This window comes from Stenella coeruleoalba, assembly GCF_951394435.1.
Source record: "Stenella coeruleoalba genome assembly, chromosome: 18".
Taxonomy (NCBI): Eukaryota; Metazoa; Chordata; class Mammalia; order Artiodactyla; family Delphinidae; genus Stenella; species Stenella coeruleoalba.
Window position 1 is genome coordinate 1,488,903 of NC_137164.1, and position 21,298 is coordinate 1,510,200.

At 42.2% G+C, this 21,298-nt stretch overlaps 1 protein-coding gene across 1 annotated transcript in view; it reads right to left on the minus strand.

The window, feature by feature from the left end:
- MICU2 (mitochondrial calcium uptake 2) overlaps positions 1–18,449 on the minus strand; it is an 85,965-nt gene extending 67,516 nt beyond the window's left edge. The window contains exon 1 of the mRNA XM_079903370.1: positions 18,204–18,449. Within this exon, the coding sequence (XP_079759496.1) occupies positions 18,204–18,410 (207 nt within the window). The 5' untranslated portion in view covers positions 18,411–18,449. The remainder of the gene's footprint in view (positions 1–18,203) is intronic.
- Between the last annotated feature and the right edge of the window lie 2,849 nt (positions 18,450–21,298).

The following is a 21,298-nucleotide window of genomic DNA, read 5'->3' on the forward strand; positions in this document are numbered from 1 at the left end:
CCATTCAGTATCAACTTATTTAATAAATATTACATGTCTCCTACGACCAAGCACTGTATAAAGTGACACATGAACAGACACCCCCTTTCTAGTGGGGGGAGGCCTAACAAAAGTGGGTGAATGCTAGACAGAAGTATGAAAGGAGCACTAAGCACTTAGCAAACGTGAAAGTCCCACAGTGATAAATTCCAATCTCTGATAGTTACTTTTCCAATATTACTTATCAACCATGACATTCTGACTTCTTTCTTTTCAAAATGAGAGATATGTACACGTACCACAATGTTCATAGAAGCACTATTCACAACAGTCAAGACATGGGAGCAACCCAAGTGTCCATCGACAGATGGATGGATAAAGAAGATGTGGTATGTATACACAAAGGAATATTATTCAGCCATAAAAAAGAATGAAATAATGCCATTTGCAGCAACATGGATGGACCTAGAGATTATCATACTAAGTGAAGTAAGCCAGACAGAGACAGACAAATATCATATGACACCATTTATATGTGGAATCTTAAAAAACAAATGAACTTGTTTACAAAACAGAAACAGGGACTTCCCTGGTGGTGCAGTGGTTAGGAATCCACCTGCCAATGCGGCGGACACAGATTTGAGCCCTGGTCCGGGAAGATCCCACATGCTGCAGAGCAACTAAGCCCGTATGCCACAACTATTGAGCCCGCATGCCACAACTACTGAAGCCTGCGTGCCTAAAGCCCGTGCACCGCAACAAGAGAAGCCACCGTAATGAGAAGCCCGTGCACCGCAAGGAAGAGCAGCCCCTGCTCACTGCAACTAGAGAAAGCCCACACGCAGCAACAAAGACCCAACGCAGCCAAAAATAAATAAAAAACAAAACAAACAACAACAAAAAAAAAACAGACTCACAGACATAGAAAACGAACCTATGGTTACAAAAGTGGAAAGGGGGCAGGGATAAATTAGGAGTATGGGATTAACAGATACACACCACTATATATAAAATAGATAAACAACAAGGGTTTACTGTATAGCACAGGGAACTAAAAAAAAAAAGAGACAGAGATGCACCGAACTAATATTTTTCATTATTATATAATTAAATTTAAATAGAAGACTCCTAACAGGTCTGGTATCAGCAAATTTATCTCGGTTGTGATCTCTCTTATTCAGGCAACTGAGAAGTACAGCAGAGCCTAACAAGGAGCCTTTTGTGATATAAGCTACGATCTAAATTTCAGGACCCTTACAAACCCATGCAAAAAAGTCTCCTCAAAACTGAGAACTTCAAGTATGCCTGGGGAAAGTGCTGCTATCAAAGGGCTAAGTCATAAACAGAGACTACCATGAGGGTTAACAACATTTAGGATATTATATCCTACAACACACACAGTGTGGAGCGAAGAGGGGATGGATTAAAGGACCCCTTCTCGCCTTTCTCCCATCCCTCCACAGGCAACAGCTGCAGTCTGTAGCTGTATGTATTTTATAGTTTAGGATTCCAGAAGGAAAGTGATTCATCCATACGGTATTTTGCAGTGCTTTCCCCCCATGCTCCCACATTCTCCATGATCCGCTCAGGCTTCCATACCCCCAGTCCCCAGCAAAAGACTGTCCCTGCTACATGCTTCCTCGGTTTACAGGAAGCACAGAGTGAGGATGGCTTTCTAAAGCTTGTGGCTGAATACTGATGGCAGTTTGCCTCTCTACCACCAAGTCCCTTAAGCCCCACACCCTAACCCTACACAAAATTTGGTCAAAGACTGGAATTAGTTAAAAAACAACAAGAACAAAAAACCCCAAACAGCAACACGTTGCTTGCATACAAATTTTATCCCAAAAATAGAACACATTTTTTGAAAACCTTCGGATAAATGGGAAAATAATGAAAGCTTGAAGGGGCAGATATGCAATTTCCTATTAAAAACAAAAATTACATTTCTATTTTAAAATTCCATTGATACTATTATTTTTATGAATTGGTCTTGTACGAAACAAATACGGTACTAATTTTAAATGTCAACCTTAGTTTTGGTCTTTGCTAACATAATTTTCCTGAAACTGACTGGGTTTGCTGGTGTGTCCTTAGCTTCAGTTTTCGCCTTGCTACCTCTGATGAGCTTTAATAAACCTCTGCTGCACATCCTTCCAGAAGACAGATTAAATAACCACTAACCGCTTCTGATGGTAATTAAACCTCACGAAGCTAAGCGTGTGATAGTTAGCTGCTTCTGGCCCTTTCATTTGTTATGGTTCCGGTACTCCCTCCTCTAAGAGCCCTCCCCCAGTGCCCATTCTGGGTTAGGGTGTCCTAGAGCGAGTGTACAGGACTCAGTAAATGCTTATCAAAGCCCTGGTGACTGCACTGCATCTGTCTGCCCCCGGCATGCCTTCCTTTGGTTAATATGTTAAATGGTTAAAAAAGTGTGCCAGGAATGAGTGAATCTTTATGAATGGGAACCAATTCCAAACTTGAAGTGTGATATTAAAAAAATAACAATTTAAAAATAGATTTCAGTCCTTGAACCAATACGCGAAAGGGTTTTGTGCTTATGTATTTTAAACCCTATTAATAATTTATTAAAATATCTTTAGGTAGCTAGGTATGTACAAGTGCACCCAAGTGTGCACACAATTATTTCCCCTTATTACAACCACAAATTACTGCATACTGTTAATTACTTTAGATTTTAAAAATGCCTTCATAACAGGAGCACAGAGGCAAAGCTGTGGACAGGGGGTGGCAGTGTTAACTGTACCAAAAGGATATTGCTTATTTTGCGCCTGTTGCACAAGCCACGGAATCTCAGAAACAGATGCTCTGAAACTGCGCCGCACCAGCTGCTGCGCACTTTGTCCGTAAATCTGAATGATCTGATGGATTTCAGGCCTTATATCATGTTTGGCTTGGGTTGTAATGGATCTTTTCAGCTTCCGCTTGGAGTTTGTGGACATAACAATACAATATGTCTAAGATAAAAGTTTTGATTAAAATGTATTTGTAGCAAATGAGCAGGGGATGAGCTGAACATTTTACCAAGCATTGACAAAACACATAAAGATACTACTTTTACAAAAAAGGTACTAAGATGCATGTCATTTCTGTTGATGTTTATAAATTAAATCACCAGTAAATAAAGTAATACATAGATTACATGATACAAAAAGGAGAGTAACGCACATATATGATTACACATTTTGGCAAATTAATTTACTATTCAATAAAGCTCTGCTTTGTGTCTGTAAACCATGAACATAGGACAAACTGTTTAAGACCTGGCAAGGACTTGCCAGAATCTCCCTCTTTGCTTTCACCTGATTCTTTGGACATATTTCATGCTCGTAAGACATCCATGCTCTCATTTAGTAATTTCTGAAGATACTTTAACAGTGAAGATTTTAAAAGATTCCATAATAGAATCTGCTATATAATGGCTGAAAAACCAAACAGACTGTTTGCTTGTTTGTTTGTTTAAGGTAGCACCTAACATAACTAAAGTAAACAACCGCTAAATAAACAAGCTGAAGAGAATCCCCCCTTTCCCACTTCTACTGCCAGCACTGCTAGCGTTCAGCCCCTTTTCCCTTCAACTTCACCACCCTTCTCTGCCTTTAACGACAGGTGGTATCCAACGAGGATACACGAGTTTCCACATCTAGCCTTCACGTACAGGGCAAAAGCAGGATAAAACTGTGCCAGTGAATCACATACTAAGTGAGCAGAATTGTTAGCATTTGCCCAAGGCAACAGTGAGGCCTGTACCAAATACGAAGTTTTTGGGTGCATGCTTCAGAAAAATCCTTATCTTGACCCTTAAGAATTTTAGAATCTTATATGAGAAACAAAACCACTGAAAACTTATAGTTTACGGTAAGTTGTTACATACACATTTAAGGGTTGGCATGGACAGAACGAGCACTTGGGTAATCTTTCCCTTTTAAAATTTATTTGGTGGTGAATTTACTCCTGTGCTCTTTATAATCAAGAGAATAATCCTAGTTAAATCTTAACTAGGATTAGGGAAGAAAGGGAAAAAGAAGGAACAGATACTTGTAGGCTAAAATAGAGCCTGAAGTTCTGAAATGATTCAGGCAACCCTAATCTCCAAACTTGAACTGCTAGTGAAGTCCCAAAGAGTTACTCTGAATATTTAAAGACTCGGATGAACTTTGTCACCTTGTTTAGTGTGAAATTAGTTTCTAAATATTCATGGCTGTTGTTTAGATACTCTTTTAACTTATAATAAAAAAACTTCATATAGTTATATTAGTACCAATATTAAAACTGTTACTATGAAATCATCGTTTAGGCTCTGAGTTCCTGCATGACCCACCTCACTCGCATGCTAGAGGGTAAAGAGAATAAACCTGAAGACACTTTCTTGGATAATGGACCTTTATGATTTAAAGGAGAGGGATATGGTAATAGACCAAGGCATCTGTGACACTTACAAAGGTGTAAACAGGATAAGCTAGTACAACAGGGCTAACAGAAGGCACACTGGGCTAGAAAAGAGAATGTACAGTCAGAACAGAAGTGAAGTACTGGTAAAAGGGAAGAGTAAATACCATAAAGTAAAGGTAAATATTGTAAATTATCTGATCTGAGGGTAATATCCAAAACCGAAGAGTAACGCAGTGACAGGATCAAAACAGTTTACTTGAAAATAATTTTAGATATAACACCTGAAACATTTTGCAATGTAAAGAAGGACAAATATTAAGAACCTAGAAGGGACAAGAATATAACCTAAAAATTTAGAGCAGAGCCTCATAACCCCACACTACAATGCTTCCTGGTGCTTGTGACTCCTGGAAATTATAGGTGAAAACACTGTATGAGCTTTTTGGGAGACAGTACATAACTTTTATCATATTCTCAACCTATTCAAAGAATAAATGACAGGGGACTTCCCTGGCAGTCCAGTGGTTGAGAATCCGCCTTCCAATGCAGGGGACGTGGGTTCGATCCCTGGTCGGGGAACTAAGATCCCACATGCTGCGGGGCAACTAAGCCCACGTGCTGCAAACTATAGAGCCCTCACACTCTGGAACCCGTGTGCCACAACTAGAGAGAAGCCCACGTGCTGCAATGAAGAGCCCGCACGCTACAACAAAAAGATCCCACATGCCACAACTAAGACCCAATGCAGCCAAAAATAAAAATAAATAAAATGTAAAAAAAGAATGACAAAGATGAATCAGCAAACGTGAGTAATAATATGGTAAAATACAATAACAATTAGTAAAAAGAAAAACAGCTCCAATTCTAAGCACTGCTCATGTTAGAACAGCATAGAGTTAATTAACTCTAAATAACTGAGATGATCCGTTCTCAACACATGGCTGTAGAAGACTTAAAATTGAACAGAAAAAGTTTTCTCCCGCAGGACTAAATATAAAATGAGAAAACAATTAATTCCAAGTCCTTTAAAAATGGCTTATATTTTCCAACAGCTAAAGCACATTAATTAAAATAAAAAATACACAACTGCTGTACAGCCAGAATAAAGCAAAGTACTAAAGGACATCATCGTTGTACAAAAAATTCAAATAAAAGCTTGGTCTTAATCAAGTCTTATATGTGTATCTGCACAATTCTGATTTTCACATTGCTTTCTCTTTTCGCTGATATGGGCTAAAGCCATGTGGGCTGCCTTCCCCAAACCAGGCACTGCCCTATATAAGCAAGCATAATAAATACTCACAGCCTCTAACAGAGAAACAACTAAAGAGCAATACAGACGAAAAGAGCCTGGAGAGCAAGGAGACAGGGGCAAGAGGTGGTCTCCAAGAGGGTAGCGTCAGCTCACTGTCACTAGAACGACCTCTCTGCAACTACACTTATTTCTTTTTTTAAAAAATTTATTTATTTGTTTTATTTTTATTAATTAATTTATGTATTTTTTTGCGGTACGCGGGCCTCTCACTGCTGTGGCCTCTCCCGTTGCGGAGCACAGGCTCCAGACGCACAGGCTCAGCGGCCATGGCTCATGGGCCCAGCCGCTCCGCGGCATGTGGGATCTTCCCGGACCGGGGCACGAACCCGAGTCCCCTGCATCGGCAGGCGGACTCCCAACCATTGCGCCACCAGGGAAGCCCTATTTAATTTATTTTTTGGCTGCACTGGGTCTTCAGTGCTGTGCGCTGGCTTTCTCTAGTTGCGGCAAGCAGGGGCTACTCTTCGTTGAGGTGCACAGGCTTCTCGTTGCGGTGGCTTCTCTTGTTGCGGAGCATGGGCTCTAGGCACGCAGGCTTCAGTAGTCGCAGCACATGGGCTCAGCATTTGTGGCTCGTGGGCTCTAGAGCACAGGCTCAGCAGTTGTGGCGCATGGGCTTAGTTGCTCCGCGGCATGTGGGATATTCCTGGACCAGAGCTCGAACCTGTGTCCTCAGCATTGGCAGGCGGATTGTTTTTTTTTTTTAAACATCTTTATTGGAGTATAATTGCTTTACAATGGCGTGTTCGTTTCTGCTTTATAACAAAGTGAATCAGTTATTCATATACATATATCCCCGTATCTCCTCCCTCTTGCGTCTCCCTCCCACCCTCCCTATCCCACCCCTCTATGTGGTCACAAAGCACCGAGCTGATCTCCCTGTGCTATGTGGCTGCTTCCCACTAGCTATCTATTTAACATTTGGTAGTGTACATATGTCCATGCCACTCTCTCACTTTGTCACAGCTTACCCTTCCCCCTCCCCATATCCTCAAGTCCATTCTCTAGTAGGTCTGTGTCTTTATTCCCATCCTGGCAGGCAGATTCTTAACCACTGCACCAACAGGGAAGTCCCCACACTTATTTCTTAACTTCACAGCCATTGGCTATATTTCTATAACATGAGAGAACGATAGTTGTTAATACCTTAACACTGCCTTGCAAAGTTTTAAATAAGTTTTAATCAAAACCTTCTCACTCAAGATACAACACCCAAAACTTTAACAGTAACTAGTCTCTTCAAGTCATGAAGAGGCAAAATGGTTCTTGTGTGTTTCTTTCTGCCACTTTTCCTAAATTTTCTATAACATATGCATATCTCAACAAGAAAAAAGCCAACATAAGTAAGTAATCTTTAAGAATTAAGAAAGAGCCAACAGCTGGAACTCCCTTCCTAATATATTTCAAGAAATTTCAATAACCATAATGAAACAGCATTTCTTTAGGGTTTTAAGGAGCAATCTTTTCATGACTGTAATTGAAGACGGATTTAATCACTGCCTAATGGCAGTACTAATAAAATACAAAGTCCTAATTTAAAAACAAAACAGTTGCAATATTAAAGTCAAGCTTCAATTACAAATAAAATATGGTTAGTATTAAGTTTTTAAGAAAGAAAAGTGTCGCTGGCTCACAGGATAACCCTCACTGTCATCTTTCCACTGCAGCAGTTCCTGGTTAAACCGCAATGTTCCCTTATCACCACCCCCTCCTGCTGCTCACTAAAGTAGCTCACTCGAGAGGAGCTCAGCCTTTCACATCATACTTCAGCGCAAGCGGGACTGTCACTGGAGGAACGTTAGGAGGTGTTCAGCTGTTCACTGTCTCTCCTCGGCAGCTGCCGAAGCCACGCACTTAGAGCAGGATGTACCACAAGAGCAGGCTCCTGACCCTGACTTCAGCCCTGGACCAAATCCCAGCATTCCAGAACTCCCCACCAATGTGGGTCTGAACAGAGGCAGAAGCCCTACTAGGGATCTGCTTCTGATCTGAGCGGGCTCTTAATTGGTCAACTATGACCAAATTTAAACTGAAAAAGATTTTGTCTTTAGAACACCTAATAGTGTGATTTAATCTCTTGGTATTTATACTCTGCACACACTCAAAAACATAGAAACCCCATTTATAATTTCTTATTATGTATAATCTTCTAATTGTGCATACTAGCAAATGAGAAGAATGACTGATATTCCCAAATAGCAGATAGACTAAGCCAATCATACTTTGCTTTGGAATATCTACTGATAAAACAATTTGTGGAAAAACACTGTGCTTTCCTATTTAAGGTTCATTTTATCTAATTTTAAAAATGGTTTGCATGTCTAGGGCACCCAGCAGTCAAGTGATGAGGACAGAGGAGGGAGCCTCCTGGAACTATGCTTGTGTAGCAGGAAACACTGAGGCTGCACAACTGCTACCACAGGCACATCAATCATACAATACACATGTGGATAAACTGAAGATTTTATAAGGCTGTATTTTTTTTTTTGTCGTCTTCTTTTTTTTTTTTTTTGTGGTACGCGGGCCTCTCACTGTTGTGGCCTCGCCCGTTGCAGAGCACAGGCTCTGGACGTGCAGGCTCAGCGGCCATGGCTCACGGGCCCAGCCGCTCCGCGGCACCTGGCATCTTCCCGGACCGGGACACAAACCCGTGTCCCCTGCATCGGCAGGCGGACTCCCAACCACTGCGCCACCAGGGAAGCCCCAAGGCTGTACTTCTTAATGGAGAGTAATCACAACTTTTATTCTGCGTACCACACATTCATGAAACTTTCACAGATGTCAGTGAAAAGTTTCTATATAGACTAGGGTGTGCTTAAATATAGGATCCACTAAGTATTATTTCTATATTGAAATTATTTATAATCTGAAACATTTAACTATCTTTTTTATGGAGAGTGCATTAAGAGAAGATATCTGCTATGGCTTACTTTACCAAATATTTACCACTTTTTAAACTGTAAATTTTAAGTTCATATACTCTACTATTGATGGCTTAGGATATGTTTATGCACTGTTACAATTCATAAAACTCCAAACTCACAATAACAAAAGCATTAATTTGAATGCATTATCTACCAGAACATATGCTTTATAGAATAAGAGTAAATAGTAATTTTTTACTCAGGTTCAGCTAAATAAATATAATTGCAAAAGGAAAGATTAAAAAATGCTTCTGCTTTTACATTACAATTTGTTTTTCTTCCCTTCTTGGCCCCCTTGTCCCCCCTCCCCAAGAAGCACCTCCACAGATTTGCAGTAAGATACAGAAAGAGTGTCATATCACACAAGGAAGGAAAGTAAGACAACCTCTCATTCATGCAGGACAAATAGCTATGCCAAAAGCACAAATTACATCTAATTAGAGGGTATAACTTTGTCATCTTTTTTTTCATAATCTGGCCATTTACACACTTTGATTTTTGACTTCCATTTGGGTTTACTAACATCAAAGCTTTGTCATCACTTATATGTTTCCAGAGACATTTTTACCTGAGGCAATAAAGTATAAAAACTTCTTTGCATTCTTGCTGTACTGCTGTAAGAAAGCTTTAGTCTTCATTAGGCTTACAATGTTTCACGGTTATTAAACTTCTGTATGTTGCTATAAAGTTCATTGCCCTTGGCATACCAATTTTAAATGTACTATCGTTAAACCCAATGCACTGCACACAAATACACTCCAACCAAGCAGACTCCAATATATTATTGTTTTACTCTTGCTAAAGTCTTACTAATGTCCTTTTCTTCCCTTTTCACAAAAATAATGACCGCAAATATACTCAGACAACTCGAAATAAAAGAAAGCAATGCCAACTTAATTTTATGAATTGTTTAGGGCTCTTATAGCAAATTAAAATAGTTCCATCTCATTAAATACATTATTTGAGCTTTTAAAATACTCATTGATATGCAATAGAAAAAGAGTCCTGCATCTAATGACACTTGCAAAATCGCTTTCCCAGTTAACATATTTCTGTTTGACTATTTAAACATGATGATCCACATTCCTTGCTTTTATTTATTTAAAATTTGTGATCACCATTTGTTTCAGTCAGGTTGTACTCACAAAATGTGAGTTCAAAATGTGAATTTAAATAATATCAAAGAAACACCACATTTGATGTTCTCTTACTATTTTAGAATTTTAAAATTTAATGCCACGATGCAATATATTCTCATTAAACTCATAACACCAAGGCTTCTTTTGTTTTAGACATTAAAATTAATTAATTAATTAATCTTTGGCTGCATTGGATCTTCGCTGCTGTGTGCGGGCTTTCTCTAGTTGAGGCGAGCAGGGGCTACTCTTCGTTGCGGTGCGTGGGCTTCTCATTGCGGTGGCTTCTCTTGTTGCAGAGCACGGGCTCTAGGTGCGTGGGCTTCAGTAGTTGTGGCTCGCGGGCTCTAGAACACAGGCTCAGTAGTTGTGGTGCACGGGCTTAGCTGCTCCGCGGCGTGTGGGATCTTCCCGGATCAGGACTCGAACCCGTGTCCGCTGCACTGGCAGGCATATTCTTAACCACTGCGCCACCAGGGAAGCCCAAGGCTTCTTAAAAATAGTTCGTTAGGTAATATTTTTTAGCTACATTAGAAAAACTCACCAAAAGCAAGCCATCAGAAGTTTGTGGCCAGTGGTCCTATATTCGTCCTAACTACTGTTTCAAAGCTCTCATTCTTCATGAACGGCGTTAAACCCGTCGCTCCCTCCCTCTCTGGGTTTTCTCTCGGGCAGCAGTCATTACTGCTATGACCCTTCTGACCCGCCCACGTTTCCCTGATTCTACCTCCTAGTTTTCCGGAGCAGCTCACCATCAGGGTCTCCTGTCTACAGCCAGCTGGTAGGGTTAACCATGCCCTCTGCTTTCACTCCTGTCAGGTTGAAGGAGGAAAACTTGTTAGTCTCAAAGCCCAACCTTCTACCTGGGGTCTGACTCCAGGTAACCTCCTTCCTCAAAGACCTCCACCTATAATCACCCCCACAGAGCTGGACCAATTTTTGCCTCCTTATTATATCATTCTCCCAGCCAGCGTCTCTTTTAATACCCTTTATAGCAACACTTCTAGAAAGAAGCATCTCTATTCACTTTCTTTGCTTCCTCACTTCAGTCTCTCCTCAACACATTCCAATTAAATTTGCCCCCAGTATTTCACTGAAATGCCTTTTGTCAAGGTTACCAACAACTCCCCTACTGCCACACCCGAAGCTCAACTGTCTGTCCTCACCCTCTCAGTAGCAACAGACTTAAGTGAGTTACAGATTCGAAGCAATCCCTATCAAAATCTCAATGACATTTTTTATGGAAATAGAAAAAAAATCCTAAAATTCATATAGAAACACAAAAGACAGTGAAGAGTCAAAGCAATCTTGAGTGAGAAGAACAAATCTGGACGCATCACACTTCCTGATTTCAAAATCTATTCCAAACCTACAGTAATAAAACCAGAAGTAGCAGGTGCTGAAAAGTATGGTGCTGGCATAAAAACAGATAATACGGACCAATGGAACAGAAAAAGAGACCAGAAGTAAATTCATGCATTTACAGTCAACTGATCTTCAGTAAGGGTGCCTAGAACACGCAATGGGTAAAGGATAGTCTCTTCAAATAATGGTGTTGGGAAAACTGGACAGCCACATGCAGAAGAATGAACTGGACCCTCATCTCACACCTTATACAAAAATTAACTCAAAATGGGTTAAAGACTTAAATGTAAGAACCAAAACAGTAAAACTAGGAGATGAAAATATAGGGAAAACTTCTTGACATTGGTCTGGGCAATGATCTTTTTTTTTGGATATGACACCAAAAACACAGGGAACAAAAGCAAAAATTCTCAAGGCTACATCAAACTAAAAAGCTTCTGCACAGCAAAGGAAACAATCAACAGAGTCAAAGACAACCTATGGAATGGGAGAAAATATTTATAAACCATACATCTGATAAGAGGTTAATATCCAAAATATTGAGGGAACTCAAGTCGATGGCAAAAAAATAAAACAAAAAAACCTTGATTAGAAAATGGGCAAAGGATCTGATTAGCATTTTTAAAAAGAAGACATACAAAAGACCAACAGATAAATGAAACAGTGCTGACAATCACGAATCATCAGGGAAGTGCAAATCAGAACCACAGTGAGGTATCACCTCCCACCTGTCAGAATGGCTATTATCAAAGAGACAAGAGATAAGTGCTGGTGAGGATTGGAGAAAAGGCAACCCTCAGGCACTGCTGGTGGGAGTGGAAATTGGTGAAGCCACTGTGGAAAATCCCTCAAAAAATGAACACTACAACTACCGTATGATCCAGCAGTCCTGCTTCTGGGTATGTATCTAAAGGAAGTGAAATCGCTATCTCTGAGAGACATCTGCACTCCCTGGAGTGCACTCCAGGGCCACTGCAGCTTTATTCACAAGAGCCAAGCTATGGAAAGAACCTGTTTGCATCAGCAGATAATGGATAAAGACAATATCGATACACACCCTTACCCACAAGATGGAACACTATTCAGCCCTGAAAAAGGAAATCCTGCCATTTGTAACAACATGGATGAACCTGGAGGACATTATGCTCAGTGAAATAAGCCAGATACAGACAGACAGATACTACATGGCTCACTCATCTGTGAAATGTGAAGAGTCAAGCTCACAGAAGAACGAAGTAGAATGGTGGTTGCCAGAGGCTGGGGCATGAGGAGATGCTGATCAAAGGGTAGAAGTGTCAGTTATGCAGGATGAATAGGTCCTGGAGATCTAGTAGACAGCATGATGACTATACATATACACCATACATACAATACTATATCATATGCTTGAGGTCTAGATCTTAGACCTCAAGAGGGTAGATCTTAAGTGTTCTCTCCAACCCCCCCACCCCCCCCAATGGTAACTTCATGAGGTGATGGATGCTAATTAGCTTGACTGTGTTGATGATCTCTGTTACACAAAGAAAACATCAAGTTGTACACCTTGAATATATACAGTACACCTCAATAAAACTGAAGGATAAACAAAACAAAAACCCCTTCCAGGAGTGCTTTTAAAAACCTGGGAACGGGAGGGACTGCATTCTCCAGCCGCCTCTCTTGGGCATCGCTCCATCCGATGCCGCCTCTGCTTAAACCACAGGAGCCGTGTGTAACTCTGCCCAAGCCCTGAGAATATACCAGACTTTAGACTGGGTGGGAGGTGGGGAGATCAACAGGTTGTAAGAGAACACACCCTTTCCAGTCCCGTACCCAGGTACCCAGACTTGCCTGCGTGCTCTAAATTCTCCTGCCCTCAGGCAAGCAGCCCGCCCTCACCAGTGGAGCCTGAGCCACACTCACGTCCTTAGGGGGCTGACTCTTCACGGGAAACACTGGCCACGCAAACCCAAACCATTCTCCCCCAAGAGGAATTCAGCCAGTTGTTAACAGACAGACCTTGTTGTATTTAAATCTTTAGTCAGTGTAATCAATACTACACAAAGTGTGTGTCATGCATTTAACTACAATATCAAAATATAGTGTCTATTAATACAGTTGGTTTTAGTCATATGTCAGGATTATTTTCCAAATTTAAAAATAATTTAATTGGCTTGAGGTTTAAAAGTTGAAGCATCTAAATAATTCGAATGAAAATGCAATTAATTTTATTCTAAAATTTATTCTGATTTTTAATGTGATAGCTCAGGACAAAAGCTTGCTGTATAAAGACAGATATAAACATTAACAATATGAATTAAAATTAAATATCATACACAGTAATAGGTGAAATGGACCCACCTTTAAACTTTTGAGACAAAGGTATACCAATTATTGTTTCATTATAGATTTCATCAATTTATTTACCCATTCAATAAATACTTAGCACACCTACTATGCACAAGACTCTTTTCTAGGCTCCTGGGATATAGCAGAAAAGAGCAAGGTTTCTTATTTACTTAGAAGGTTTCTTTACAAGGTTTCCTACTGGGAAAATGGCATATGTCTCTATGACTCTAAGTGTGTAATTGAGTATACATAGGACATTTAGTAACTGAGCTGATTCTGAACATTTCTAGAAACTGCCTGCCTATTATTTCTACGAAGACTAATCAAACCAAAGTTAGACAAGGTCACTTCATTACATAGTGCAGTTCATTCATTTACTCTTTGGATAAACATTTATTATGTGCCATTGTGTGACTGTGAATGTTTCAGGCACCAAGAATATAGAGATGAAAAAGATAAGAGGCCATTCTTCTGGGGGAGACAAAATAAACAAGTAGATAAAATAATTTCAGGGAGTGATAAGTTCTACAAAAGAAAAGAAAAATGAATTAAATGTTAAGAAACGCTTCCAAGGATTTATAAATACAAATTTAAATAAACATATCAAAGGGAATCTGATACTTATGAATCTACAGAATAAAAAATTTGGATTTATTTAGAATAAAAAGCATTTATACAGTATTATAGACTAGGTTATATAAAACAATTCTACCTTAAACATGGTGGACAAATTTTTCATTAAAAAGCAAACCAAAAAAATCCTATTATGAAGTCAGGGAAACATATATTCAATATCACATATAATTTGAAAATTAATATAAGGCCAAAAATTATAAAAATTTAGAGAATAAATGAAATACTCATTCAACAAATCAATAAGAACAAATAAAATATTATCACTGCTGTCACCTGCAAACTGTAATGCATTTAACTTTGGCTTTATGGTTTTCTCTTTAGTTTTTCTCCCCCCTCAGTTTTAGGCCTTATTTACAAGGATTTATAATATCAAAATGATTCAGAAAAGCTTTACTTTTAAGTCTGATCTTACATGCCATTGAGGATTTACTTAGTAATATGGAAATGTTTGTTTTCATCAGTTTTTGGTTTACCAATATATTATTTCTAGCTTGCAATAGCAAAATACAGTAATAGCAAAAAAACTTTTACATAGTATTGAAATTCCTGCAGGAAGATTATTTTGCCATTGCAACTTGAAAACTCTAGAGCTCCTGTTTCTCCATGAAATAACTTTCTATATTTTTTAATACACCAAGGTTTATTAAGAATGCAGCTATCCTTTTAAGGCAGAATGGACTGGAATAATAGAATAATTTTGTCTTCTCCCTTCTATCATTTATCTGATTTTACTATGCCAGAATCAAATATAATAATACTTAAAGAGAGTAATACTAAAATCTAGAACAGTTTTCAAATATACTTAAGTGTTTCAGAGGAAGCAGCTTACATACAAGTAACTGACAGGCTGACATGCTCTAAAGCAAGTCATGCCCTAAAGGATATCTGTAGGAGCAATATGTTGTCCAGATGTAATCACTTGTTCAGGACTCCTGTAGCGATCCCCCGCTTCAGGCCACTTCGCTTTCACCAAATTCACCAAAGACCTACACAGTACTCGCTCCCGCTAACCCAAAGAAACTGGAGATTTTCGCTTTTAGGAAAAAAGGCAAAAATCGAAAAAATTGCTCAGCCTTTGTTTTTCAGCGACCCATTAAAGGGGCAGCGCACAGCCCAGGCAGCAAGAGCGGCCCTGGGGACTACACTCAGCATCTCAGCATCAGATGCCAGAGCTCTGAATTGTGTCTGTGAGCATCTGTGCTTCATCTCCATTTATTTTGTGCATCCGTTAGCAAGACGTGTCCTAACGGCTCCTTCACTTTATGCCATTTCGGCTTACAAAAGGTTTCACAGGAATGCTCTACTTTTGGATAGTGGGGGAGAACCTGCATATTTTCTGAAACAATACAATTACATTTTACACAAGACTCCTGCAACTTAGACTCTGCAAATTTATCTTCTAAACTTCTTTCAAATTCATCCACTAATTTAGCCATCACCAACTCTCTCCTGAATTATTTCAACAGCTCCTGACCTCACTTTCAATCCACTCCCTTCACTAAAGTCTCCATACTCTTTCCAAAGGTCCAAGTCAAATCTGCAATATAGTAATATGTGTAATTCTTGATTTATGCGTTAAATAACATGATATGGTGGCATGTTTAATAAGCACTGTAATTTCAAAGAAGTGATACTTTGAGATATCTGTAACAACTGTATCAGAATAGGAAAAGATCTGAGGTTGAGGCTGTTACACTGTCAGTTACTGTTAATACTTCTGTAGCTAGTTGCCTACATTCACAATTGAAGAAAATGTTAAGTTATAGGTCAAAGAAAACAAAAATGTAATCTTTTTCTATTTAAATTCAAAGACTCCCTGAATTCTATGCCTGTATTCTTGGGGGACCATGAAGGTTAAGAAGCCCTATGATGGCTCCCTGCTGTCCTCAGGATAAAAATTTCTTCATGACCTGATTCCCTGCCACCTCTACCTGTTCTGAACCTCATCGTGTACAGCTCTCATCCTACTGAGTCCAACTCCTCCCACCAGACCTTTGCAACATTGTTCCCTTGCGTGCAGTGTTCCTCTCCTTCTCTTTGCCCAGCAAACTCCATTCATCCCACAGGCATCAGTTTACAGGTCACTGCTCAGGAACCCAAGCTTGTGGGAGGGGCTCTTCCAGGTGCCCCCAGAGCACCCAGCACTTACCACCACTATCGCCCTGTATTAAAATTGCCCCCCGCACTAAACTGTAAGCACTTGAACCGTGTCTTGAATTCCCCACTCCTTGCATACTGCCTGGCACACAGGTAGCACTTCAATAATTGTGGAAAGAAGAAAGAAGGGAAATGCCAAAATATCTGCTGTTTCATGAGCTTGAATTCTACCCTTAATTCCTGACTGACCCTCACAAATGCAAGCGCTGGTCACAATGGAAATCTGAAGCGTATGAGTCAGTGAGTATAAATTCACTATTTTTATTGGAAAAATCACTTACTGTGATGACTGAAAATGAAGGACATTATCACTATTACTAAGTCCATGTCAGGAAGACTGTACCACCTTGCAATGCTAAGTAAAATAACTATGTAATACATAAAAGTGTATCAAGAGCACATCTATCTCAGCAGTTTTCGACCATGCACACATGACTCCAAAGCGGCGGTGGTGCTGACGGCCGGGGCGGCGGCGGGATTGACAGGCCCTCTCTTAGGGAAATGTTACCCCAGTCAGTGAGGTGGAGGGAGGTTTCAAACTACAGGCCCCTCAATTCCTGCTGTATTCAGCCACTGCTGCTGAGAGGAAGCTGAGGTCGTCTTCAAGGCCACTGGGGTGGCAAAAGGACGAAAATCACTGTTTTAATCAAAGTCGTCCAACAGCAGATCAAGCAAATGCTGTGTCAACAGACCTTGTAAACCCACTGATCATACAATGGTTTCTGTATTACTTTAGCTGGGCTGCAAGTACCAAAGGTTGCAGGGAGGGAAGGGAGCTGGGGAGAATTCAAAACACCACACTGGTGTAAAGTTTTAGCGTCCTGTCAGGAATTGAAAACACAAAGAGGCTAGCAGTGGGCCAGAAAAACACAGTGACAAGGATGGACTGAACCCGGAATCCACAAATTGCTGAGGGGGTAAAACCGAAGCCATTTCTGGGCACACGGAGTGAACCCCTTTGATAGACAGTGTGTCTGAGTAGCGCTAGGTCAGAGCGTGACGACAGATGGCTCTGCGCGACAAAATTTAAAAATGTGGATTTCGTCCTAGGAGCACGAGGCACTAATGGTTTCTGAAGAAGCGTATGTCATGTAGTTAAAGTGATACTCTTGGGAAGATTAAACAGGATGAGTTAAGCGGTTGAGAACAGAGGCAGAGAAACCGAAGATGGATAATAAACTTAATTGCTTGACACAAAATGAACAAAAATACTATAAAACACCGTTAGACAGATCCTTCCACCTGTAATCAGAACTGGTGTGAGAATGGGGGGAGAGTTATTGCCCGTTTTAACATTGTGGCCTCTTAATTGAATACAAGTAAACATACTGTATGTCAATACCTAACTTTAATTCACAAGGCCTGCTTTCCTCTCTTTGGTTGTATATGACCGTTGAGTTTTTCAGAACTCAAGGCACTTAGAAAGGCATAATGTAAATCTAACCAACAGAAAAAGAATACTGCTTTTAATTTTCAAAAATATTCACACAAACTTAAAAGAATTAAAATGTCCTTTAAATATTTAAAAAGTAGTACTCTTTTTCAAATGTTTTGCGTGACAATTTGATATTGAACCAGGGAACATGACCTTTACTTTCAAACATGGTAGTTTTAAAAGAAACGTCTTTTGTGTGGTACTCAGAGTCCGCGGAAGCATGAAGGTTTACGACATGTGATACTGTTCCTGACAGTTGACCATCAAACCTGGCAAGCATCGACCAGCCGATTGCCTCTTTTATTATTAAAAAGGTCACCTGTTAGGACAGCTGGACCACGGGGCGCAGCTGCGGGCCCGGGCGCACGGGACACGCCCCCACCGTCCCCGCGGGTCCCTGGCGCAGGCTGCCGGGGTCCGCCCCAGCCCCCCACTCTTCACCCGCACCCTCCACCCGCCGGGCGTCCGAGGACTGAGGGGCGCGGCGGGGCTGCCGCACGGGGCCCGTCCCGTACCTGGGCTACCACGGTGAGGCCGCCCTGGGGAGCCGCCATGTTCACGCGGCCGTGGTACCATGTTGCTCCTGCTCCCGCCAGGGCCACGCCGACCACTGCCGCCGCCACGGGCCCGGAGTTTGGCCAGGCCCGCCGGCCGGCAGCCAGCCCGCGCCGCAGCCTTCCGCCCCAGGCCGCCAGCCGCGCGCCGCCCACCGCCGCCGCCATTTTTGCGGAAGCGCCCAGTCGCCGCGTTCGCGTCGCTTCCCACAGCGGCCCGAAAACTCGCCCGCGGCCGCGGTGTCGCGAGACCCAGGCAGTCTCCGTCCCGCCCCCGAGCCCACGCGCTGTGCTGAGGGCGGGACGGGGCGGGGCCGCGGGGAGGGGCGGGGCCTTGTAGGGGCGGGGCGCAGTGTCCGGGAGGGAGTGGGCACGCCGCCGGGTGTAGCACCAGGATCGCCGTGCCGTGTGAGGGGGCGCGTGTCCTGTGGGGCCAGGGCCGGGCGGGGGTCAAGGGCCTGGGGCCGAGGTCGCGCGAGGCGGCTGGCTGGCTGGCACCGGGCGGCGGTCGCGGTGAGCCGGGAGCCGCTTTCTCGGGGGGCGTGATCAAGGCGGTGCGACAGGGTCCCTGGTGTTGGGCGCTGACGGACACGCCCTGCGGGTCCTGGGAACCGGGTCGGCTCGGCAAACAACGGGCTGCGTTCCGAATCACTTACCTGAGTCAGAAAGCTGCTCAAGCTCTACATGTTTCCGCACAGGCCTCGAGGACACAACCTGGTTTAAAAATATTGTATTCTATTGTCTCACTGTGGCAGCTAAGCAAACTTTTTAAAAAATGTATTTTTCAGTTGGTGAAATATACATAACACTATCATCTTAACCATCTTTTAGCTCACAGTTCGGTGGTGTCAAGTACATTCACCTTGTTGTGCAACTATCACCGCCATCATCTCCAGGACGTTTTTTGTCTTGAAAAACTGGCGGACTTAAAAAAAAAAAGCGTCTTCCCTGTCTTTTAAATCCTTCCAGTCCTTACATTCTCATCTGCTCTTTGGTTTTTGCTAAATCATCTTCTTTCCCAGCCGTCTAACTTTGACGAAGTAGTTCGTTTTTTTTTCTTTTGCGGTACGCGGGCCTCTCACTGTTGTGGCCTCTCGCGTTGCGGAGCACAGGCTCCGGACGCACAGGCTCAGCGGCCGTGGCTCACGGGCCCAGCCGCTCTGTGGCATGTGGGATCTTCCCGGACCGGGGCACGAACCCGCGTCCCCTGCATCGGCAGGCGGACTCTCAACCACTGCGCCACGAGGGAAGCCCTGTTGTTGTTTTTTTTTAATAAAATTTTCTGTTTTTAAAAAATGTATTCTATTTATTTTTTATTTTTTAAAAATTTTTGGCTGCATTGGGTCCTCGTTGCTGTGCACGGGCTTTCTCTAGTTGCAGCGAGCGGGGGCTACTCTTCGTTGCAGTGCGTGGGCTTCTCACTGCGGTGGCTTCTCTTGTTGTGGAGCATGGGCTCTAGGCGTGCGGGCTTCAGTAGTTGTGGCACGTGGGCTCAGTAGTTGTGGCTTGCTGGCTCTAGGGCGTAGGCTCAGTAGTTTTGGTGCATGGGCTTAGTTGCTCTGTGGCATGTGGGATCTTCCAGGACCAGGCAATCACTATTTGCAGTGTTGGCTTTAAACTCTTCTAATAAAGTGTTTGATGGTGTCTATTATCCCACCTGGCCCCGAGTCAGATGCAGCAGCACACCTTCCCCATGTCTCTAGCATCAGGGACCCAGGTGTTTTCCCCAGCACAGGCTTGGGCAACCCTCAGTCCTGGCCGTTCCACTGATTATAAGAAATGATTTAGCTGAGGCAGATGGCTTGGCTTTGTTTTGTGGTCTCTGATCCTCAGATTCACTGCTCTTTACTTTTCAGAGTAAATTTACTTAATAAACTTGGTTCAGCCTCTGAAATGTCCCTAAGCCATCAGAAGCTTTACTGGGGCATGCAGTAACTTACAGCCCATGTCAAAGGTGCCAAGAGTCCTCATCACATAATCACTGCCATCTTGAAGTTATGCAAAACAAACTAAAACCCAAAAACAAAGAACAAGTACCACACTAAATCTACTTTGACCACTTGATGCCTTGGGTCCTCTTGTCACGATCCGCCCTTCCTTCTTGCTCCCTTTCCTTAGCCAGCTTGTCTAAACTGCTCTGCAGTTGGAGCTTCCTCATTTTACCCAGCTGCTGGAACCACTTTTGGTGTCCTTCCCAGGCAGGAAGTAGAGGGACTCAGTGCACAGCTGTCTGATCCAGACCACAGGGTTTGCATCCTGCCTCTACCGGCATGATCACTGTGATTAGGGGCAAATTACTTAAACTCTCTGAGTCTGAATTTTCTCAACTATAAACACTGTCTCAGGGTTTGGGGTTGGGGGATTACATGAGATGTCCCACAGGAAGCGACTAGTCAAGTGCCCTGTAGACTCACTGCAGATGTCAGCTTACCCTCTTCAAGATTTGGTTCACTGCTGCCTTCTGATCACAAATTAGCTTGGCCAAATGCCAATGAGTCCAGAGGGCTGGCCTGTCTAACCCGAGACCTTCCCGCTCTTTCCTACCTGACTTGACCCCGTAGACCTCTGGTCCGTTTTCCACCTCTGCTGACTCTGGTAGCTCTTGGCATATGTCCTGCTTTTCTGGGTTATTGACATCTAGCTCGTTTATGTCCCTGGGGATTATAGGGTTTCTAGGACATGTTTGTACATCCTGGATGTCTTACCTTAAAGCTTATTTTTTTTTAATTTTTATTTTTTGGCATGCGGGATCTTGGTTCCCCGACCAGGGATCGAACCCATGCTCCCTCCGTTAGGAGCACAGAGTCTTAGCCACTGGACCACCTGGAAATCCCAAAGCTTATTGTTGATTTCCAGGAACCACAGTTACAACATGTAGTTGTGTGGTTGTGTGTATACATGCCACCTAATTCACAGTTCCTCTACACAGTTAATGAAAGCTGGCATCTATCATGTAGTCATGATTCCAAGCCCCAAATAGGGGTATATTCCTATCAGAGCATTTGGTGTCTTTAAAAACATTGTATTTCTCCCACAGTTTGACATCCTCGTGGGCG